At 44.4% G+C, this 20757-nt stretch overlaps 1 protein-coding gene and 1 long non-coding RNA gene across 2 annotated transcripts in view; both read left to right on the forward strand.

Annotated features, from left to right (window-relative positions):
- Positions 1-20757, forward strand: part of LOC148143955 (uncharacterized) — a 190299-nt gene that overhangs the window by 137740 nt on the left and 31802 nt on the right. The window contains 1 exon segment of the mRNA XM_087975287.1: positions 5789-5969. Coding sequence (XP_087831413.1) covers positions 5789-5969 — 181 coding nt within the window.
- Positions 9276-15354, forward strand: LOC148143956 (uncharacterized). The gene is made up of 3 exons (XR_015751357.1): positions 9276-9386; positions 10484-10555; positions 15272-15354. It is a non-coding gene; the product is annotated as an uncharacterized LOC148143956 (long non-coding RNA).

Genomic DNA, 20757 nt, shown 5'->3' on the forward strand with positions numbered 1-20757 from the left:
AAAGTTGATCAGCCAGACAAAATGCAAAAGCAATAAAATGTCGAGCCACGGGGGAACAAAATTGTTGCTCTACCTTTGTTTTCCTATTTGCATTTGGAGACTTAAAATCTGTCCGTAAAACTAGCATCCCCACAAGAGTATATTGCCAATATTTGCTGGTGTCAGCAACGCAGTGCGCATGCTCATAGCTGCCCAAACGAGAGGCGCGCGACCTGTTTTTGATGGACCAATCGGAAGCCCTGGAGGACCAGTAGGAGATTGGTCTTCCTGCCAATCAGAGCCACCGCATTGTCTGAATGCGGAAGTTGGACCACGAACTTCTGAAGCTGCTGCTTGTGCTCCTCTCTTTGGAATGTAGATTGAGCTTCACCCCAGACTCCAACTTCCTTTCTCCGTCCAACATCTGTGAGTATGGTCGTCTCTTTTCTCACCCACGTTTTCCATTTCACTTTTTTTCATTCTGGGGTTCGGTTGTTGACTTGCAGCAACTGAAAGGAAAAGGAGTGAATCCAGGCAGAGACATACACTGGAAAAATTGGTCCAGGTCTGTGTCTCAATTGGCAAAATACATCGGCAGGGGACTGCAAGAACACACTAAGCCAGGCAGCATAAGGAGGTGGACAAGGCGATGTTTTGGGTGTAAACCTTCTTCGTGGCGGAGTGGGAGAGTGCAGGGGGAACTGTAGATGGGGCATTAAAATGGGTGGTGACTGGGAGGACCCGTCAGTCTCTGCGGACCCGGCTGCGATGCTCGGCGAACCGTTCCTCAAGTTTACTCTTGGTCTCCCCGATGTAGAGAAGTCCACAGTTGACAAACACATGGCAAATACAGTACCACAATGTGAAGTTATAGCATTTGCAGTAAAAAAAAAAGCAGAAAGGAGGTGCATTATTTAAATGGTGATATATTGGGGTGTGGATAAAGTGAGAACTGGAGATCAGAGTCGAAAAATGTGGTGCTAGAAAAACAGCAGGTCAGACAGCAACGGAGGAGCAGGAGAGTCGCCGTTTTGGGCATGGGTCTTTCATCAGGAATGGACGTACAAAGGGGCCTCAGCGTCCTCCTACACCAGTCAATGCCAGTTGTCAGACAGGAGCAACAAGCAAGGCAATGGTACATTAGCAAGAAAAATTGAGTTCAGAAGTTAACCAACCTCTGGACTTCTGGTACCTCTCCTGTGACTATTGATTTACAGATATCTCAGCAAGGGGCCCAGCAATCACTTCCCTAGATTCCCACAGAGTTCTAGAGGCACCTGATAAGGTCCCAGGTATTTATCCACCTTTGTGTTTCGAGACATCCAGCATCACCACCTCTGTAATATGGATATTTTTCAACATGTCACCATCTATTTCCCTACAGTCTATATCTTCCATAACCTTTTCCACAGGAAATACTGATGCAAAATACTCATTTAGTATCTCCCCCATTTTCTGCGGTTCCACACACAATCCACCTTGCTGATCTTCGAGGTGCCCCATTCTCTCCCTAGTTACCCTCTTGTCCTTAATGTATTTGTAAAAACCCTTTTGATTCTCCTTCACCCTATTTTCCAAAGCTATCTCATGTCCCCTTTTTGACCTCCTGATTTCCCTCTTAAGTATACTTGTTTATACTTTGTACCTTTATACTCTTCTAAGAATTCACTCGATTATCCTGTCTATACCTGACATATGCTTCCTTTTTTTTTTGAATCAAACCGTCAATTTCTCTAGTCATCCAGCATTCCCTACATCTATCAGACTTTCCTTTCACCCCAACAGGAATATACCATCTCTGGTCTCCTCATTATCTCATTTCTGAAGGCTTCCCATTTTCCAGCCGTCCCTTTACCTGCGAACATCCGCCCCAATTAGCTTTTGAAAGGTCTTGCCTAATACTGTCAGACTTGGGATTCCTCCAATTTAGAACTTCAACTTTTAGATCTGGTCTATCCTTTTCCATCACTATTTTAAAACTAATAGAATTATGGGCGCCGACCCAATGTGCTCCCCCACTGACACCTCTGTCACCTGTCCTGCCTTATTTCCCAAGAGTAAGTCAGGTTCTGCACCTTCTCTAGTAGGTACATCCACATACTGAATCAGAAATTTTCTTGTACACACTTAAATTCCTCTCCAACGAAATCCTTAAACCTATGGCAGTCCCGGTCTATGTTTGGACAGTTAAATCCCCTACCATAACCATATAAGGGGAAAAAAGGGTCTAAAACTGGGCAAATCCTCCAGGTCCGGCCTCAGCAATGCCATATATAGTTGCAGCAACATTTCCTTACCTTTTGTATTCTATTCCTTTAGCTATCAAAGCCAACGTTGCATTCACTTTCTTTCTTATCTATTGTACCTGCATGCTAGTTTTCTGTGACTCCTTAATGAGGATACCCAGATCCCTCTGCACCAGAGCACCCCAAAGTCTCTCCCCATTTAGACAGTAGGTCACCTCCTTTTTTTTTAACCAAAATGCATGACCTCACACTTATCCACCTGAAACTCCATCTGCCACATTTGGGCCCACTCTCCTAACCTATCTATATCTATTTGTAAGGTTCTTATTTCCTCATTGCAATTTACCGTCCCACCTATTTTTGTGTCATTCACACATTTGGCAAAAGAGCCTTTTATCCCTGTATCCAAGTCACTAATGTGGATTGTAAATAGCTGAGGTCCAAGGACCCAACCCTGTGGCACCTCAGTAGTTACATCTTGCCATCCAGAAAAAAAGCCATAGATTTGGACTGTCTGTCTTCTGCCGATCAGCCAGTCACCTATTGAAGCTGATAAATTACCCCTAATCCCATATGATCCCACCTGTGAATTAACTTTTTGTGTGGCACTTCAGCAAATGCCTTCTGAAAGGCCAGATATATTACATCTACAGGATCACCATTATCCACTTTGCTTGTTACATCTTTGAAGAACTTAGTCAAATCTGATTTGCCCTTCATAAAACCATGCTGACTCTGATGGATGGAGTTTTGATTTTCAGACATTCTGATATTGCTTCCTTGATAATTGATTCTACCAGCAGGTGTTAAACTAACTGGTCTGCAATTTCCCACATATTGCCTCCCTCCCTTTTTGAATACAGGTGTTATATTAGCATTTTTCAAATCCACTGGAACCATAAGACCATAAGATATAGGAGTAGAAATGAGACCATTCAGCCGATCGAGTCTGCTCCACCATGGTTGACTGGTTTATCAACCCCATTCTCCCACTTTCTCCCCATAACCTTTGATCACCTTGACAATCAACAACCTACCTATCTCAGTCTTAAATAAACTCAATGAATCTTTCTCACGTGTAGAGAACTTTGGAATATTATAACTAATGAATCCACCATCTCCACTGCACTTCCTAATGTATTTTTAAGAAGCAATGAACCTAGACTCCAAGGTCTCTTTTTTAAGCAATACTCCCAAAGACCTTATCATTATGTGTTGAAGTCTTACTAAGATCAGCCTAAATTCGACAACTGCATGATGCATCTCGGGCCATAGTCTGGTGTGTGGATTACCAGGTGCTGGGGATTTGTAAACTTTTAATCCCATCAATTTCTCCAACACCATTTCCCTACGACTACTCAGTTCCTTCAGTTCTGCTCTCAATGGATCATGTGTTCCCCAACATTTTGGGGACGTTATTTGTGCCCTCCTTTTGTGATTATATCAGCAACCTATGTGGTTAATTGGTCTGCCATCTTTGTTCCACATGAGAACTTTGCCTGTTTCTAATTGTAATTGTTTTCACCAATCCTTTTCTTTCCCCCCTTCACATACCCTATTTTCCCCTTTTAATCAATCCTTTTGTTGAAACCTGAACTGCTCCCAGTCTTCAGACTAGCTGCTTTTTGTTAGCTAATTTGTATGCCACTTCTTTGGATCCAGTCCTGTTCATAATATTCTTTGTTCGCTGTGGCTGGGCCACCTTTTGTTTTATTTTTCAGACAGGATGGAACAACTATTGCAGTTGCTCCAGGTGCTATCTAAATGTTTGTCATTTCTTTCAATAATGTGCCCTCGTTTGTTGCAGCCTTTTTGTGCCTGTAATTTCCTTGCTTTAGATTTAAGTCCCCAGTCTCAGTATCAACTCTGTTGCTCTCCAACGTAATGGAAAATTCTCACTCAGTTCTTCACTCTTCCGCAAGGGACCTCTCACAGCTACATTGCCAATTATTCCCTTCTCATGAAGGAATTAACATTTTGGAATTAAATTGCCATTAGCCAACAGAACCATTGCAATTTTTGGGAGATTGTGTGCAATTCGGGTCTCCCTCCTATTGGAAAGATGTTGTGAAGCTGGAAAGGGTTCAGAAAAGATTTACAATGATGTAGCCAGGAGGTTTGAGTGATAGCGAGAGGCCAAATAGACTGGGGCTATTCCCCCTTGCGCGCCGGAGGCTGAGAGGTGACCTTATAGACGTTTATAAAATCATGAGAGGCATGGATAGGGTAAATAGACAAGGCCTTTTCCTTGGGATGGGAGAGTCCAGAGCTAGAGGGTAACAGGTTCAGGGTGAGGGCTGTGGGATGGGGGTGCAGATTTAAAAGGGACCTTGGGCATCTTTTTCATTCAGAGGGTGGTGCTTGCAACGAAAGAGCTACCAGAGAAAGTGGTGGAGGCTGGTACAATTACAGCATTTAAAAGGCATCTGGATGGGTATATGAATTGGAAGGGTACAGAGGAATAGAAGCCAGGTGCCAGCAAACGGGGCGATATTAATTTGGGATATCTGGTTGGCGTGGACAAGTTGGACTGAGAGTTTCTGTGCTGTATATCTCTGACTCTGGCTATCCACTAGATATTTGCCACGTCTGTATGTTCAGTCTTTCTCTGGTGTCGGTGTCAAAGCCTTAATATCTCATTCCACTCCCACCTCCTGGGATGTTAACCATTTTGTGTCTGTTTTTTTCTCAAGAAGCTGTATTGCAAGTTCAACCTGAATTTACACTTGTTTTACTCCCCAGAATCAGACCTGCTCATTCTCAGCAATATCCCAATGTTGTTGTGAAAGATATTAACTTTCAGGTGGAGTTATCCAAATTTCAGTGATGTCAGTCCTGACGTTTTTGCTTTTCTGCCCCTATAAGATACTGAATCAGCACCTTCAGGAGAATTAGTTAGAGCAGAGTGAGAACCGAGGGGGAGAGAGAGGGGGATGGTGCTTTCAAATTTATGAAATAACAAAAGAAAAGAATGTTCAACGGCAAGTAAAATTCCTTGTTCTGAATGTCTACCCTGGACTAACAGTGACGACTTTTGTAATCTCTTTTAACAGAGTATTTGAAGATCTGAAGACGGAAGTTTCAACATCAGCAGATGAAGGGCTTATGCCCGAAACAGACTTTGCTGCTCCTCAGATGCTGCCGGACCTGCTGTGTTTTGCCAGTGCCGCACTTTCTGACTCTGACTATCCAGTGTCTGCAATCCTCACTTTGATGTCAATGTCTGACAGTCATTCAATCCATTGAGACCGCAACAATTTTCAACTATGGATCTATGAGAAGGAGCAAAGCTTTTGGTTCCTGCTTGAGTGCGTTTTCAGTATCAGTGGGACTGGATGAGAGACCCTACTGTTGCAGCGCACTGAGTGTTCAGCCTGAAACAGATATACCGGCCTGGAAAGTGGAATTCACAGCAGGAAGGGCCTGTACACAATTTTGTGTGCAGCTGAAGCTTTAGCCGTGAAGAAACCCGAGGAATCCTGCCCTGTGGAGAAACCGTGGAAGTGTGGCAACTGCAGGAAAGGCTTCTGTTTCCTGTCTGTGTTGGAGACTCATCGGCGCAGTCACACTGGGGAGAGGCCGTTCTCCTGCCCTGAGTGTGAGAAGGGCTTCGTCAATTCCTCCAACCTACTGACCCACCAGCGGGTCCACACGGGGGAGAGGCCGTTCACCTGCCCCGCGTGCAGAAAGGGCTTTACCCAGGTCTCTGCCCTGCTGAGGCACCAGTGGGTCCACACGGGAGAGGCCCTTCAGTTGCCCCATGTGTAGGAAGGGCTTTATCTGGGCTTCCAACCTACTGACCCACCAGCGGGTCCACACAGGGGAGAGGCCCTTCCCCTGCACCAAGTGCAGGAAGGCCTTCAGCCATTCCTCAGACAGGCTGAAACACAAGCAGGTCCACACTGGGGAGAGGCCCTTCAGTTGCCCCGAGTGTGGGAAGGACTTCAGCGATTCCTCCAACCTGCTGAGACACCGGTGGGTCCACACCAGGGAGAGGCCGTTCAACTGCTCTCACTGTGGGAAGGGCTTCACCCGCTCCTCCCACCTGCGGAGGCACCAGAGAGTTCAAGTGCCATCGCAAGGGGATTGAAGGAGCGATGACAGAGTACCGTTATTGACTGGATTATCAACCCAGTTGTTGAGACTCCCGGGTTCGAATTCCGCTGAGTCAGATGGCGGAATTGGAATTTGGTCAGAAATCTGGGTTCAGAATCTAATGATGAAACTGTTTTCATGGGTGGGGGGAGCTGGAGAAAACCCCCATCTGATTCACTCATGTCCTTTTTAGGGAAGGAAACTGCCGTTGTGGGAAAGGATTCACTCAGTCAGGGCAGGAGAACGGCCTCTCCCCGGTGTGACTGTGCCGATGAGTCTCCAACACAGACGGGAAACAGAAGCCTTTCCCGCAGTTGCCACACTTCCACGGTTTCACCACAGGGCGGGATTCCTCGGGTTTCTTCATGGCTAAAGCTTCGGCTGCACACAAAATTGTGTACAGGCCCTCCCTGCTGTGAATTCCTCTTTCCAGGCCCGTATATCTGTTTTAGACTCCACACTCAGTGCGCTGCAACAGTAGGGTCTCTCATCCAGTCCCACTGATACTGAAAACCAGCTGCATCCTTTACCCAGTCTGGCCTTTGCGTGACTCCAGACCGATAGCAGTGTGGTTGACTCTACACTGCCACCCCCAGCAAATGAGTGGGGAGCAATGTACTTGGATAGAGGGTGTGGGTTGAAATTGCTGAGTGAGGCAATACAGGTTCAGGCTGTACCAAGGATCCAATTACAAAGGGACAGCTTGGTGCTGACCAATAGTAAAGAAAGTGGGGGGTGGGAGGAGTGTGAGCACTTGGGCCTTGAGCTGTTGAAAAGAAAAAGCTACATTCTCAACACCTTTTTGCTGGGGGGGGATCTGCAGTTGTAACAAAGTTAGGTCGCAGTAAAGGTTACCTGAATTTACTGAAGGGTTCAGACTCTCATTGAATTGATTTATTGTCACGTGCGCCGCGATACAGTGAAAGGCTTTGTCTTGTGAGCAGTACAGGCAGATCACAGAGTTAAGTAGCAAAGATATGTAAATAATAAATAAACAGCTGCAAAAACAAAAACACAGGTCCAGGTGAATGTTAAGAGTTTGAAAGTCCATTCAGTATTCTAACGACAGTGTGGTAGGAACTGTTTCAAAACCGGCTGGTGTATGTGATCAGGTTTCTGTACTATCCACCCCAACGGTAGAGGTTGAAGAAAAACATTGCCCGGCTGTGATAGGTCTTTGAGAATGCTGGCGGCCTTTCCTTGACAGTGGGCCTGATAGATGGATGATATAGATGGGAGGTTGACCTTTGTGATTGTCTGGGCTAAGTTCAACACTCTGTGTAATTGTCTCTGATTTTGAATGGTACATTTGAAAGCTTTGACCTCCAAGAGGTTTTTGTGTTAAAGCTGCTCATTTCTTTCAGCCTCCTGCACTAAGTTTCCAATGTCATGTATCAGATGGAGCAGTGAATGACTAGCTAATATCATTGAAATTGTAAATTTTTCAGGAGTGCGGTTACTGCGTCATTTCATCAGCATCGTAATGTTTACAGACAGCACCGGGAGGTATGGGCTGTCTCCACTAGAAATGATGTGGAGGAGCCAGTGTTGGACTGGGGTAGACAAAGTTAAAAACACAACACCAGATATAGTCCAATAGGTTTATTTGGAAGCACTAGCTTTCAGAGCGCTGCTCTTCATCGGGTAGCTGTAGAACAGGATCATAAGACACAATTTATAGCAAAAGATCACAGTGTCATGCAACTGATGGGATATATTGAACAAGCCTAGAATGATAGTAAGTCTTTCATCTTTTAGAATGGGTTGCAGGTTTCAGTTCATTCATATGTAAACCCCAGAACTACTTTTAAGTCCCCATTCTCAAATGTTTTATAAAGGTTTTATAAAAATAGGAGACATCTCAGCTCATATAATGCATGAAAGGTGTGAGGTTCAAGTCTGTCTGTATCCCACTCTTGTTTGAATCAGACTGGTTCTATTTCCAAAGTAGGAATTTATAAAATATTACATGGATTAACTGCCTGCAGATTGTGCACTTTTTGAGGAAAATTGAATGTATCTGCAAATGCACATTCACCCCATAGACTATTATCTGTGTGTGTGTGTTTGCGTGTGTGCATGCTTGGTAAAGTGTGAGTGTGATTGGAGTTTAAGTCTGTAAGAGGGTGAGTATTTTGGTTGGGGTGAGTGGTGCATATGTGTGTGTGTCTGAGAGACAGCATGTTTATGACAGAGTTGTGGATAAAAGCGAGGGGTTGCATTTTGCTAAAACAAGGGCAGGACTTGTACAGGTAATGGTAGGGCACTGGGTCGTGTTGTAGAACAGAGAGACATGGTGGCTTTCAGGTACATTGTTCTTGAAAGGTGCATTGCTGGGACACAGGATGGTTAAGAAGGCATTTAGCAGCATTGCCTTCATTGTTCACACCGTTGAGATAGGAGTTGGGACATCATGTTGAGGATGTCCAGGATGTTGGTGAAGCCATTTTGAGTACTGAGTACAGTTCTGGTCACTCTGTAATAGGAAGAATACTATTGGAGGGGGTTTGGAAAACATTTTCCAGGATGTTGCCAGGACTGGAGGGATTGAGTTATAAGGAGAGACTGGGACTTTTTTCAGTGGAGTGCAGGAGGTTGAGGGGTGACCTTATTGAGACTTAGAAAATCATGAGTGGTGTCGGTAAGAAAAATAGCAAAAATAGCGACGAGCATGTACGGTTCTGTCAAGCTACAGGAGAACACAATTGTGGCTCTACTCTTTTTTTTTCCCTATTGGCATTTGACCACTTAAAATCTGTCAGTAACAGCAGCTTCGGCAGAGCATATTGCACATGCTCCTCGGTGTCAGCAAGGTCTGTGCGGGTTAGCCGGTGTCAGCAAAAACTGCATGCACATCGCTGTCCCCGGAAACGGTTCGCGACCTTCATTGACCAATGGGGAACATTGGCGGACTGGAAGGAAACTTATCCTCCTGGCAATCAGAGACCCCCTACTGTCTGAATGTGGAAGGTGGACCATGTCCTTCTGAAGCTGCTGCTGTTCCTCTCTCTCTAAATGAAGATTGAGCTTCACCCCAGACTAACTTCCTTCCTTTGTCCAACATCTGTGAGTATGGCACTCTTTTCTCACCCTCGTTTTCCATTTATTTTTCATTCAGGGCCTCAGTTGTTGACTTGCAGCAACTGAAACGGAAGAGAGTGAATCTGGGGGGGCGAGGGGCAGACTCTGGAAATGTTGGAGAAATGACTACTGCAGATGCTGAAGATCAGAGTCGAGAGTGTGGTGTTGTAAAAGCACAACAGGTCAGGCAGCATCAAGGGAGAGTATGAAGGAATGGAGACTTTCAGCTTCTGTGGAATGAAAGAAAAAGAGTTCACTATAAATTAGAATTGATCAGATAGGCCAATGGGAGATGGAGTTTAATTTAGAGAAATACATTTTGGTCAAGCAATCCAGACAGGACTGACAGGGGAGTGTTGCAGAATAAAGAGACCTTGAAGTGCTGGTTCAGACTTCATTGAAAATGGAGTCTCGGGTAGACAGAATAGTGAAGGCAGTGTTTGGTATGCTTTCCATTATTGGTCACAGCATTGAGTATGGGAGGTCACGTTGTGGCTGTGCAGGACATTGGTTAAGCCACATTTGGAATGCTGCATCCACCTCTTGTCTCCTTTCTATCGGAAAGATGTTGTGAAACTTTGAAAAGGATCAGAAAAGATTTACAAGGCTGTTGCCAGAGTTGGAGGGTTTCAGCTACAAGGAAAGGCTGAGTAGGCCAGGGATATTTTATCTGGAGGGTCACAGGCTTATAGAGGTTTATAAAATTATGAAGAGCAAGGATAGGATAAATAGACAAGGTCGTTTCCCTGGAGTCAGTGGCGGGGGGGAGGGGGGGGGGGAATCTAGAGACATAGGTTTTCAGTGAGAGGGGAAAGATATAAGAATTCTGAGAGGCAACTTTTCCACGCAGAGTGTGGTGCATTTAAGGAGTAAGCTGCCAGAGGAAGTGGTGGACACTCGTACAATTGCAACATTTAAAAGCATCTGGATGGGTTTATGAAAAGGAAGCGTTTGGACGGATATGGGCCAGGTGCTGGTAAGTGGGACTAGATTGGGTTAGGATATCTGCTCCGCATGGACAGGTTCGAGTGAAGGGTCTGTTTCTATGCTGTACATCTATGACTCTGTCTATTTGATTACAGATGCTGCTCCTCTCTCTGAATGAAGATTGAGCTTCACCCCAGACTGCAACTTTCTTCCTCTGTCCAACATCTGTGAGTACAATACTCTCTTTTCTCACCCACTTTTTCAATTTATTTTTCATTCGGGGGTTCAATTGTTGACTTTCAGCAACTGAATGGAAAGGGAGTGAATCCAGGGAGGGGACAGACTCTGGAACAGTTGGTCCAGGCCTGTGTCTTGATTGACAATATAGACAGTCAGGAGGCTGGAAGAACACAGCAAGTCAGGCAGCATCAGGTGGTGGAGAGGTCGACGTTTCAGATGTTTCTTCCGGATGGGGGATGGGTGTAGAACAAGATGCAGATAAAGGGGTGCCGGGAGCAAGGTGTTGAAGTGGGGATTGGTGAAGACTGAGGGTCCAACCTGATGGTCGATGGGAGGAAGGAATCTGGTTGGTGGCAGGGAAGAGTGAATGGGAGGGGCAGAGGCTGTGAAGAGAGTTGGGGGATGGGAGGGGAGAAATTAGACAACTCCAGGTGGAAGATGAGGTGTTCCTCCAATTTGTGGATTGGATCGTTGTGGCAATGAAGGAGGCCAAAGTTGGTCATGTCAGAAAGGGAGAGGGAAGAGGAATTAAAATGGGCGGCCTCTGCAGACCCTCTTGCCCTTCCTTGTTTTAGCAAAATGCAACCGCTGGCTTTTATCCACACCTCTCTTATGCACATACTCTCTGACACACGCACATCCCCAATACTCACCCTCACATAGGCTGATACTCCATAACACACACTTCAAGCAAGCACACATGCAAAAACACACACGCACAAACTCACATGGAGACACCTGTGCTGCCCTGCATAGTTTGCAGAAATCTCTTCTCTCCAGAGAATCCCCACAGCGTGGAAGCAGGTTACTCGACCCAACGAGTCCACCCAACCTTCCAGAAAGTAACTCCCCTACCCCCATTTCTCTACATTCACCCCTGACTCATGCACCTAACCTGGACATCCCTGGGCACTATGGGTAATTTGAGCATGGCCAATCCACCCTAACCTGGACAAAGTTAAAAATCACATAACACCAAGCTATTTGGAAGCACTGGCTTTCGGCACGAAACTCTCTCATCAAGTGGTTGTGAAGAATAAGATCATAAGGGACAGAATTTATGGAAAAACATTGTAGTGTCCTGCCACTGAAATGATATATATTGAGCAAACCTGGATTGTTAAGTCTTTCATCTTTTCAAATGGGTTGCAGACATCATTAATATGTAAATTTACAACTTCCTGTAAGGCACTTCTCAACATAACTTAAGGTTTTGTAACAAAAGATGACATCTCAACTCAGACAATGCATTAAATGTGTGAGGTCAGAGTTCAAACCTTGAATCAAACTGGTTCTATTTCCAAAGTCAAATTTACAAAATATTATATGTATTGACTGCCTGCAGACTGTGCATTTTTAAGCAAAATAGGATGTATCTGCAAATAAAAATTCACCCCCATGGACTTCTGTGTGTAAGCGCGCATGAGAGAGAGAAAGTCTACTTCCATGCTGTACGTGTCTATTTGATAAGATGCTTCATTTCTGGTGTAAATATTGTAAATCATAGCTGGGTACTAACAGTTCGATGTAAGGGAGAGAGGATCCTCAAGTTGGACACAATCAGAATCCTGGGAGAGCCCTATTTCTGGTTTGCTTCCTAATGAACAGACATTAAGCACTTGCACCTATTTATTTCTCATGTTGTTTCATTTTTCTTGTTTGATTCCCTGCTATGATGACACTTTTGTCTCTGGTTAGTTGAGAGACTGGGAGATTGTGCATTGGGCTTTGATTGACTGACTTTACACCTTCTGGAACAATAAAATATTCAAAGAGGGGGTGGGGTTCAAAGCTTCAGCAGAAATCCAGTAAAGCTGAGAACAGACTGACATCTTAATCAGTGGGAACAGGGAGATCAGAGGACAGAGAAATGAGGACCTGAAATCAGAGCGGACACCAGACTACCCTGTGGTCAGTGCTTTGATTATCAGTGGCAACCCTCTACCTTTACCTAGCTTCCAATTTGACTACCACCTCGATATTCAGGATCCAATCCTTGTCATTCCTGAAGCCATGTTTCTGTAAGGAGCCTCAGATCATAATTATTCTCTTCAATGTGTGCAGACAATTCATTTACTTTTGTTACAGTGCAGAAACACCACTTTTTGTTTCCACTTTTGTGATCATTCAGAATCCAGTTTTGATTGCTGGTATATTTACTCTCCTTGTCCCTTTCTATCATTCTCTGATGTTAATTTCCCACATCACTACATTGCTCACCAACCTTGATTTGGATTGGCCATGCTAAATTGCCCATAGTGTCCAGGGATGTGCAGGTTAGGTGGGTTAGCCATGGGAAATGCAGGGTTATTGTTTCATAGTAATAGAAGCAGGAGCAGGCCATTTGGCCCATCTAGCCTGCTCCGCCATTCATTTAAAATAATGGTAAAACTGTCTATTGTCTCAGCTCCTCCTCCCTGCATTATCCCAACTGTCCTTAATTAACCTACCATGCAAAAACCTAACCAACTGTGTCTTCAATATACTTAATGAGGCTGTCTCTACTGCTTCCTCGGGCAGAGAATTCCATAGATTGACTACTATCCAGGAAAAATAGTTCCTCCTCATCTCTGTCCGAAATCCAGTCCTCCACATTATGTGGCCTAGTCTCATCCACCAGCAGAAATGTCTGGATAGGATAGGGTTTCATCCCTACAGTGCAGTGAATTCCCACTTTCCTACAAAGTTCTGTACAATAACTGGATATTAATCTACCTACATCTAGGTGGATAGGCTGGGACTTTTCTCACTGGAGCACAGGAGGTTGACAGGTAACCTTAGAGATTTATAAATCATGAGGGGGGTAGATGAGGTGAATAGTGGGTGTCATTCCCCACGGGTGGGGATTTTAAGATTAGAGAGCAAACTTTGAAGGTGAGAGGAGAAAGATTTTTAAAAAGATTTGAGGAGCAGCATTATTTTTTTAAAGAGTGGTTTGTGTGTGGAATGAACATCCCGACACAGTGGTGGATGCAGGTACACTAACAACATTTAAAAGACATTTGGATAAGTACATGAAGAGGAAAGGTTCAGAGGGAGATGGGCCAAACACAGGCAGGTATGACTAGTTCAGTTTGAGAACATAGTCAGCATGGATTAGTTGGACTGAAGGGTCTGTTACTATGCTGTATGACTCTGTAACTGTTCTGTACTGGTCTTAAAAGCCATTTTCTCACCTTCCCCCATAAATATCCTCCTCTTTGTTGTTCAAAAATCAGATGAACTCAGCCTTGAATATATTCAATGATCCCCTAACTGCAGGCAGGCATCCCCACTTCTGAACTCATTTCCACTTGCTAATATACCACTTGCATTGCTCGCTGCACCTGACAACTGGCATTTACTGTTGTAGAAGGATGCTGAGGCCCCTTTGTACATCCACACGTCATTCCTGATGAAGGGCCCGTGCCCGAAACGTCAACGCTCCTGCTCATCGAATGTTGACTGAGCATTTCCAGCACCACACCTTTCGACTCTGATCTCCAGCATTTGCTGTCCTCACTTTCTCCATATTCCAATATGTTACCATTTAAACAATGCACCTCTTTTCTGCTTTTTTTTTAACACCGCAAAGGTTCTAACTTCACATTGGGGTACTGTATTTGCCATGTGTTTGCCAATTGTGGTCTTCGGGAGACAGAGGGTAAACGTGGGGAATGGTTCGCCGAGCGTCACAGCTGGGTCTGCAGAGGCTGACCGCACCTCCCAATCACCACCCATTTTAATTCCCATTCCCACTCCCTTTCTGACATGACCATCTTAGGCCGCCTCCATTACCACAACAAACCAAACCACAAATTGGAGGAACACCACAACATCTTCCACCTGGGCAGCCTACAGCCTGGAGGACTCAACACTGAGTTCTCCAATTTCAAATAACCTCTTTCCCCACTCCTCAAATCCCTTCCCAGGCTCTTCCCCACCCCCACCCCTCCTTGCCACCAACCAGATTCCGTCCTCCCAGTGACCAACCAGTTTGTACCCTCTACCTGTCTCCACCTATCCCCAATTCACCACCCTGCTTCCAGCACACCCTTGTTCTGCAGCTCTCCCAACACCCACCCCCAGTCCTGAACAAGGGTGACACCCAAAGCAAGGAACATGCACAATGCTTGTTGACACAGTGGAACGTATGCAATATGCTCAGTGGTGATGCTAGTATTATTGACAGATTTTGAAGTGTCCAAATGCCAATAGGAGAAAAAAAAGGTGGTAGAACAACTTTTTTCCCCATCTGGCTCGATATTTTGTGGCTTTTCCGTCTTGTCTGGCTGCTCAACTTTCTTATGTCTTTTCCCTAGTGTAGGGGGTGAAGGTGTGCACTAGAGGGCCTAGGTTCAGGGTGAGAGCTGAAAGATAATAAAAGGTACCTCAGGGGCAACGTTTCCATGCAGAGGGTGGTGCGTGAATGGAATGAGCTGCCCGAGGAAGTGGTGGAGGCTGCTACAATTAAAGCACTTAAAAGGTCTCTGGATGGATATACGTATAGGAAGGGTTTAGAGGCATGAGCCAAGTGCTGGCAAATGGGACCGGATTAATTTAGGATATCTGGTTGGCGTGGACGGGTTGGACCGAAGGGTCTGTTTCTGTGCTGTACATCTCTACCATTCTAAATAATAAAATGTATACTTTGACAAATTATAAATTATATCCATGTTAATAAGGCTCAGTACACCAGACACTTCACTAACCATTCTCAACAGGTCCTGCCCCTTCAATGACTGAGGAACATCCGCCTCCAGAATGCTCACCGGCTCCTGCCTGCTGTACAGCCGGCCGGTGTGGCCGTGACACAGCAGCTGCGCCAGGAAGGCGGCGGTGCCCAGTGACGGGTGTCTGCCCCGGGCCGCGCGGCGCCATTTTCCTAACGGCCGCCCTCCCGCCGCTTCCTCGCTCGAGCGACTTCTCCTCCCAACCGCCTTCGCCCCCGCGTGACGTCAGCTCGGGTATGGGCGGGGCCGGGGAGCGTCACCGTCACCAAGCAACAGCCACCTCGCGCTACAACTGCTGCTACCTGAAGCGGGAAATCTGCATTTTAAAAAGGGACATGGACATTTAACGGGCTATTTCTGCAAATAGATTGAAATGGACAAAATTACATTCAAAGGGATGTAGGCACATTCAAAGGGATATCTTAATATGCAAAATGACGCAGTCATATCTAAATGAATCTATATTTCGAAGAGACGTTGCCCTATTTATGAATAGATATGACGCTTTAAGAAACAGTCATATCTAAAGGGGTAAAGATACATTATCGAGGGACAAGATTGCGCTTAGAGGAACACAACCCATTTAAAGGGCATAACTACATTTGAAGGGGCATTTTTATATTTAAAAAGACACATTGAAATCTCAATTAAAAGTACATGGTAATATTTAGAAAGCGTGACCATGTTCGAAATAGTGCAGCCACTTTATAAGAAAAGGGATTTGGGCTGGGGCGCGGGGGAGAAGGGGTGGGGGGTGGGGTAAGATTTAATTTTTAAGAAAATAAGCTAGTTATTACGATTTGGAATGATCTTGAAGGGATGATGGCAGCAGTAAGTGGCAAACGTTAATACAAAATTCTTGAAAAGAAAATGATTCCAGATATATGCGGATGCAGGAAAATAATTCAACAAAAGAGCCATTACAAATTTATGGAGCAAACAATATCTTTTTGAGAGATATTAATGGGAGCATCAATATTTAAGTAGGAATTCCAATTTTTGTTCTCCCAAAAATCTGTCTTGTCAGGGTGCAGTGTAAGCCAGTCCAATTTGTTATGCCACAGTAGGCCTTGCAACTCAACCTCATGGTCTCCTCACCCAATATTCATATGGGTGCTTAGCAGTCAAGTTTTCAAGGGAAAGAGGGGATGATGAAAAATAGTGGCTCTGCCAGTGATGCTCACATTCCATGAACAAATAAGTGTTGCACACTGCATGTGTCAGAATTAAATGATCAGAAAAATTCTGAACTCACTACAAACAGTTTGTGCACAATGCCGTTATTTCTACTTATTCTTATCATTTTGATTGCGATTTAGTCTGTACCAAATTAAGAGCAGCCTTGGTTTACATTTCATTGGCAATTCGACATGTTGACTTTCTATTATCACAATCTCTTTGACATTCTTATATGTATTGAAATCAATCTTCAGATTGTTCACAACAATGACATTACCAGACCGAAAATTCACAGCTTAAAAAACGTTTTGGCATGTGATGAAGTTATTTGGGCAATACCAATAGCAATAGCAAATGAAATATCAAAGAAATACAAAGTTATGAGGAGGGTTACATATCTTGTTTAACCAAATGCAATGACAGTGCAGAGAATTTCAGAAATGCGCAATAAATATTCACAGTGTACCCCTTATTCAACTCATTCAAGAATTTCAAATTGTGTTTGAGGCAATTCGATGGCAAATGGCAACATTTGTTTGTTAATACACTCACCATAAATTGTGAATATGATTTTGATAAAAATAATCTATGTTTAATCCCAAATGGAGCAATTAAGTGCAAAGTTACTTTCAACCATTTAATAAAACACTGCAAATTTTATTTCATATGAAAATACAATCATTTTATAAAATCTTTACAAAGGAAATATATTAAACAAAATAGCTTTCCTGGGTGTCAATATTTACAACAGTTATGCAGCTATTATTTGGCAATCGACCAACTAATTGAAATAATTTCAGAATAAATTAGCTGTTTCATTATTATACATTGAGATATTTTAATTAAAATGTCACGAAGGAAATCTTTAACACAAAGCAAAGTTAGATAAAATACAAAAGTATCTTGCAGAATTCACTTCAAATCATATCTGTTGAATCACAAAAAGATGATGCTCAATGTACCAAATGATGGACAATCACTGGTAATGATGGAAAAACATTGTAAAGAATGTATATATCTCAATTATATCTTAAATGAATATTTACTCTGCCTTGGACAACAACAACTGAAAGTTTTTTTGACAAATTGAAAACTACAATAACAAAGCTTTGGAAAATCCACCACTGAACCAAATCTTGCATAAAAGTGTTTTGCAGGAAATCCTTTAAAGACTTCAGGCTTCTCCAGCTTCAATTAGCTGAAGAAGAAAAAAATGCATCTGGTTGGAGACATGAATAGAAAAGAATCAGAGGGCTATGCACCAAATGCTGGCAAATGGGTCACTAGATTAATTTAGGATATTTGGTTGTCTGGACTGAATGGTTTGCTTCTGTGCTCTACAACTCTATGACTATTTCTACATAGTCAGAATCAATTTCACAAAACTAGGATTAGGCCATTCATCCTTTACAGCCTGTCTTGGGCTGTGGCCTAACTACGCATGTTTCAATGCAAGTTTCAGAAAGATTTCAGCACCTCTTTTCAAAAAGTGAACATGCTTTCAAACTTTAACAATGTTTCTGAATATATCAATGTAACTATTCTCAATGTTAAAGATCAGCCATTTCGGAATGTCATTAAAACGTAGAGCTTTTCTAACAATAGGTGTGAATTCTGTGTCCCAATATCGAGTCAGACTGACATTGTTGTTCGAAAACCTCTGCATTTAAATGACATTCTTGAAGGTAATTTGAAACAAGTTCTGGGATTAACGTACCAAAGAACAGAAGCCCATTCTAAAATATGAAAGATTTAATCTAAAATTGTTTAGTGAAGGACATCTCCATGACCGTGGACTCCTTTGGCTATAAATTCTGTGATCATGATCTTACTGTCCACGACCAGCTGATGAAAGAGCAGCACTCTGAAATGGAGTGATCAGTAACAATGTCTCATTTGGATCACCCAAGGTTAGAAATGGAAGCATATCTCTTCAAGGTTACAGTTTGATTTGCCCTTTCAACGTTCTTGAAATTTAAGGGGTTCCATTGTAGGGTTCAATTCTGATCCATTAAAATCAGAATCCAGTCTCATCGGAGTGCAGAACCAACTCAACTGACGGAACAAACAACACAAATTTTCGGTTTGCTTTTTAGATGTGACATCTTCTCTCCCCCTCCCTCTCTGGTGACCCAACAGGACTACCAGAGCTGGAAGTACCATTCTCGAAATACGATTGCTAACCTACCGTTTTCTTTTAAGGATTTAAAAGCTGCTAGCCTGATCTCGCACAAAGCACAAAAACAGACTGTTCACCTGTGCCTGCGCAGAGGAGAAGTTTCAGGAGGAACAGATCACAAAATAACAACTGTTACCAGTCCCACAACACGTGTTTCCTTGGACAAAGTTAAAAATCTCATAACACCAGGTTATAAACCAACAGATTTATTGAAACACTAACGTTTGGAGCACCGCTCTTTTATCAGGTTGGTTGTGGAGAATGAGATCATGATCATGGCATTTATAGCCAAAGGAGTCCAGTGTCATGGAGATGTGATATATTAAACAATTTTAGATTAAATCTTTCATCTTTTAGAATGGGTTTCTGCTCTTTGGCATGTTAATTCCAGAACTTGTTTTTAATTACCTTCTCAAGAAAGTCATTCAAATGCACAGCTTTTCTAACAATAGGTGTGAATTCTGTATGGGTCCCAGGGTTGAGTCAGACGGACATTTTTCTTAGAAATGTTGTGCATTTAAATTACATTCTTGAGAAGGTAGTTTTTAGATTAGGGTGGAGGTTAGGCTGGATTGGCCATGCTAAATTACCCTTATTGTTCAGGATATGCAAGGTAGGGTGGATTAGCTATGAGAAACATGAAGTAAGGGGGTGGGTCTGGGTGGCAATGGTGCTAAATGCCTTCTTAACCATCCAGTCTACCAGTTCTTTGCAGGTTGCATAACTATGTATCTGAACCCTCCCAGGTCTCTGTTTTAACGATACAAGTCCTGTCCTTCCTCATTTTAGTAAAATGCAATCCCTTGCTTTTATTCATACCTCTCTCATATACGCACACCCTAACATGCTCACAGGATCAGTCCTCAGCAGAGGCCTCATCTTCATTCCTCTACGCTCTCGGATTAATGAGTTCAACACACGGCGTGACATCGAACAATTCTTCCGCCACCTTCGCCTCCGCGCCCACTTCTTCAACCAAGACTCTCGCTCACCCTCTGACGACCCCTTCTCACGCCTCCAACACACCTCATCCACCTGGACACCCCGTGCTGGCCTCCTACCTGCCCTCAACCTCTTCATAGCCAACTGCCGCCGCGATATTAACCGCCACCTGAACTCCCCCACCCCTCTCACCCACTCCAACCTCTCACCCTCGGAACGCGCAGTCCTCCACTCCCTCCGTTGCAACCCCAACCTCACTATCAAACCAGCAGACAAGGGAGGCGCGGTAGTAGTTTGGTGCACCGACCTTTACACCGCTGAGGCCCAATGCCAGCTCGCAGATACCTCCTCCTACTGCCCCCTTGACCATGATCCCACCCCCCACCACTAAACCATCATCTCCCAGACCATCCATAACCTCACCACCTCGGGGGATCTCTCATCCACCGCCTCCAACCTCATAGTCCCACAACCCCGCACCACCCGCTTCGACCTCCTGCCCAAAATCCACAAACCTGACTGCCCCGGCCGACCCATTGTCTCCGCCTGCTCCTGCCCCACCGAACTCCTCTCCACAAACCTTGACACGGTCCTGTCCCCCTGAGTCCAAGAACTCCCCACCTACGTTCGGGACACCACCCATGCCCTCCACCTCCTCCATGATTTTCGCTTCCCCGGTCCCCAACGCCTTATCTTCACCATGGACGTCCAGTCCCTGTACACCTCCATCCCCCTTCACGAAGGATTCAAAGCCCTCCGCTTCTTCCTTTCCCGCCGTCCCAACCAGTACCCTTCCACTGACACCTTCCTTCGACTGACTGAACCTGAACCTCACCCTGAACAATTTCTCTTTCCAATCCTCCCACTTCCTCCAAACAAAAGGAGTAGCCATGGGCACCCGCATGGGCCCCAGCTATGCCTGCCTCTTCGTAGGATATGTGGAACAGTCCATCTTCCGCAACTACACTGGCCCCACCCCCCACCTTTTCCTCCGCTACATCGATGACTGTATCGGCGCCGCCTCATGCTCCCACGAGGAGGTTGAACAGTTCATCCATTTCACCAACACCTTCCACCCCGACCTCAAATTCACCTGGACAGTCTCAGATTCCTCCCTCCTCTTCCTCGACCTTTCTATTTCTATCTCAGGCGACCGAATCAACATGGACATCTACTA

The sequence above is a fragment of the Chiloscyllium plagiosum genome, unplaced genomic scaffold, assembly GCF_037043375.1.
Source record: "Chiloscyllium plagiosum isolate Xiang-an unplaced genomic scaffold, Cpla_swu_hap1 HiC_scaffold_27, whole genome shotgun sequence".
NCBI lineage: Eukaryota > Metazoa > Chordata > Chondrichthyes > Orectolobiformes > Hemiscylliidae > Chiloscyllium > Chiloscyllium plagiosum.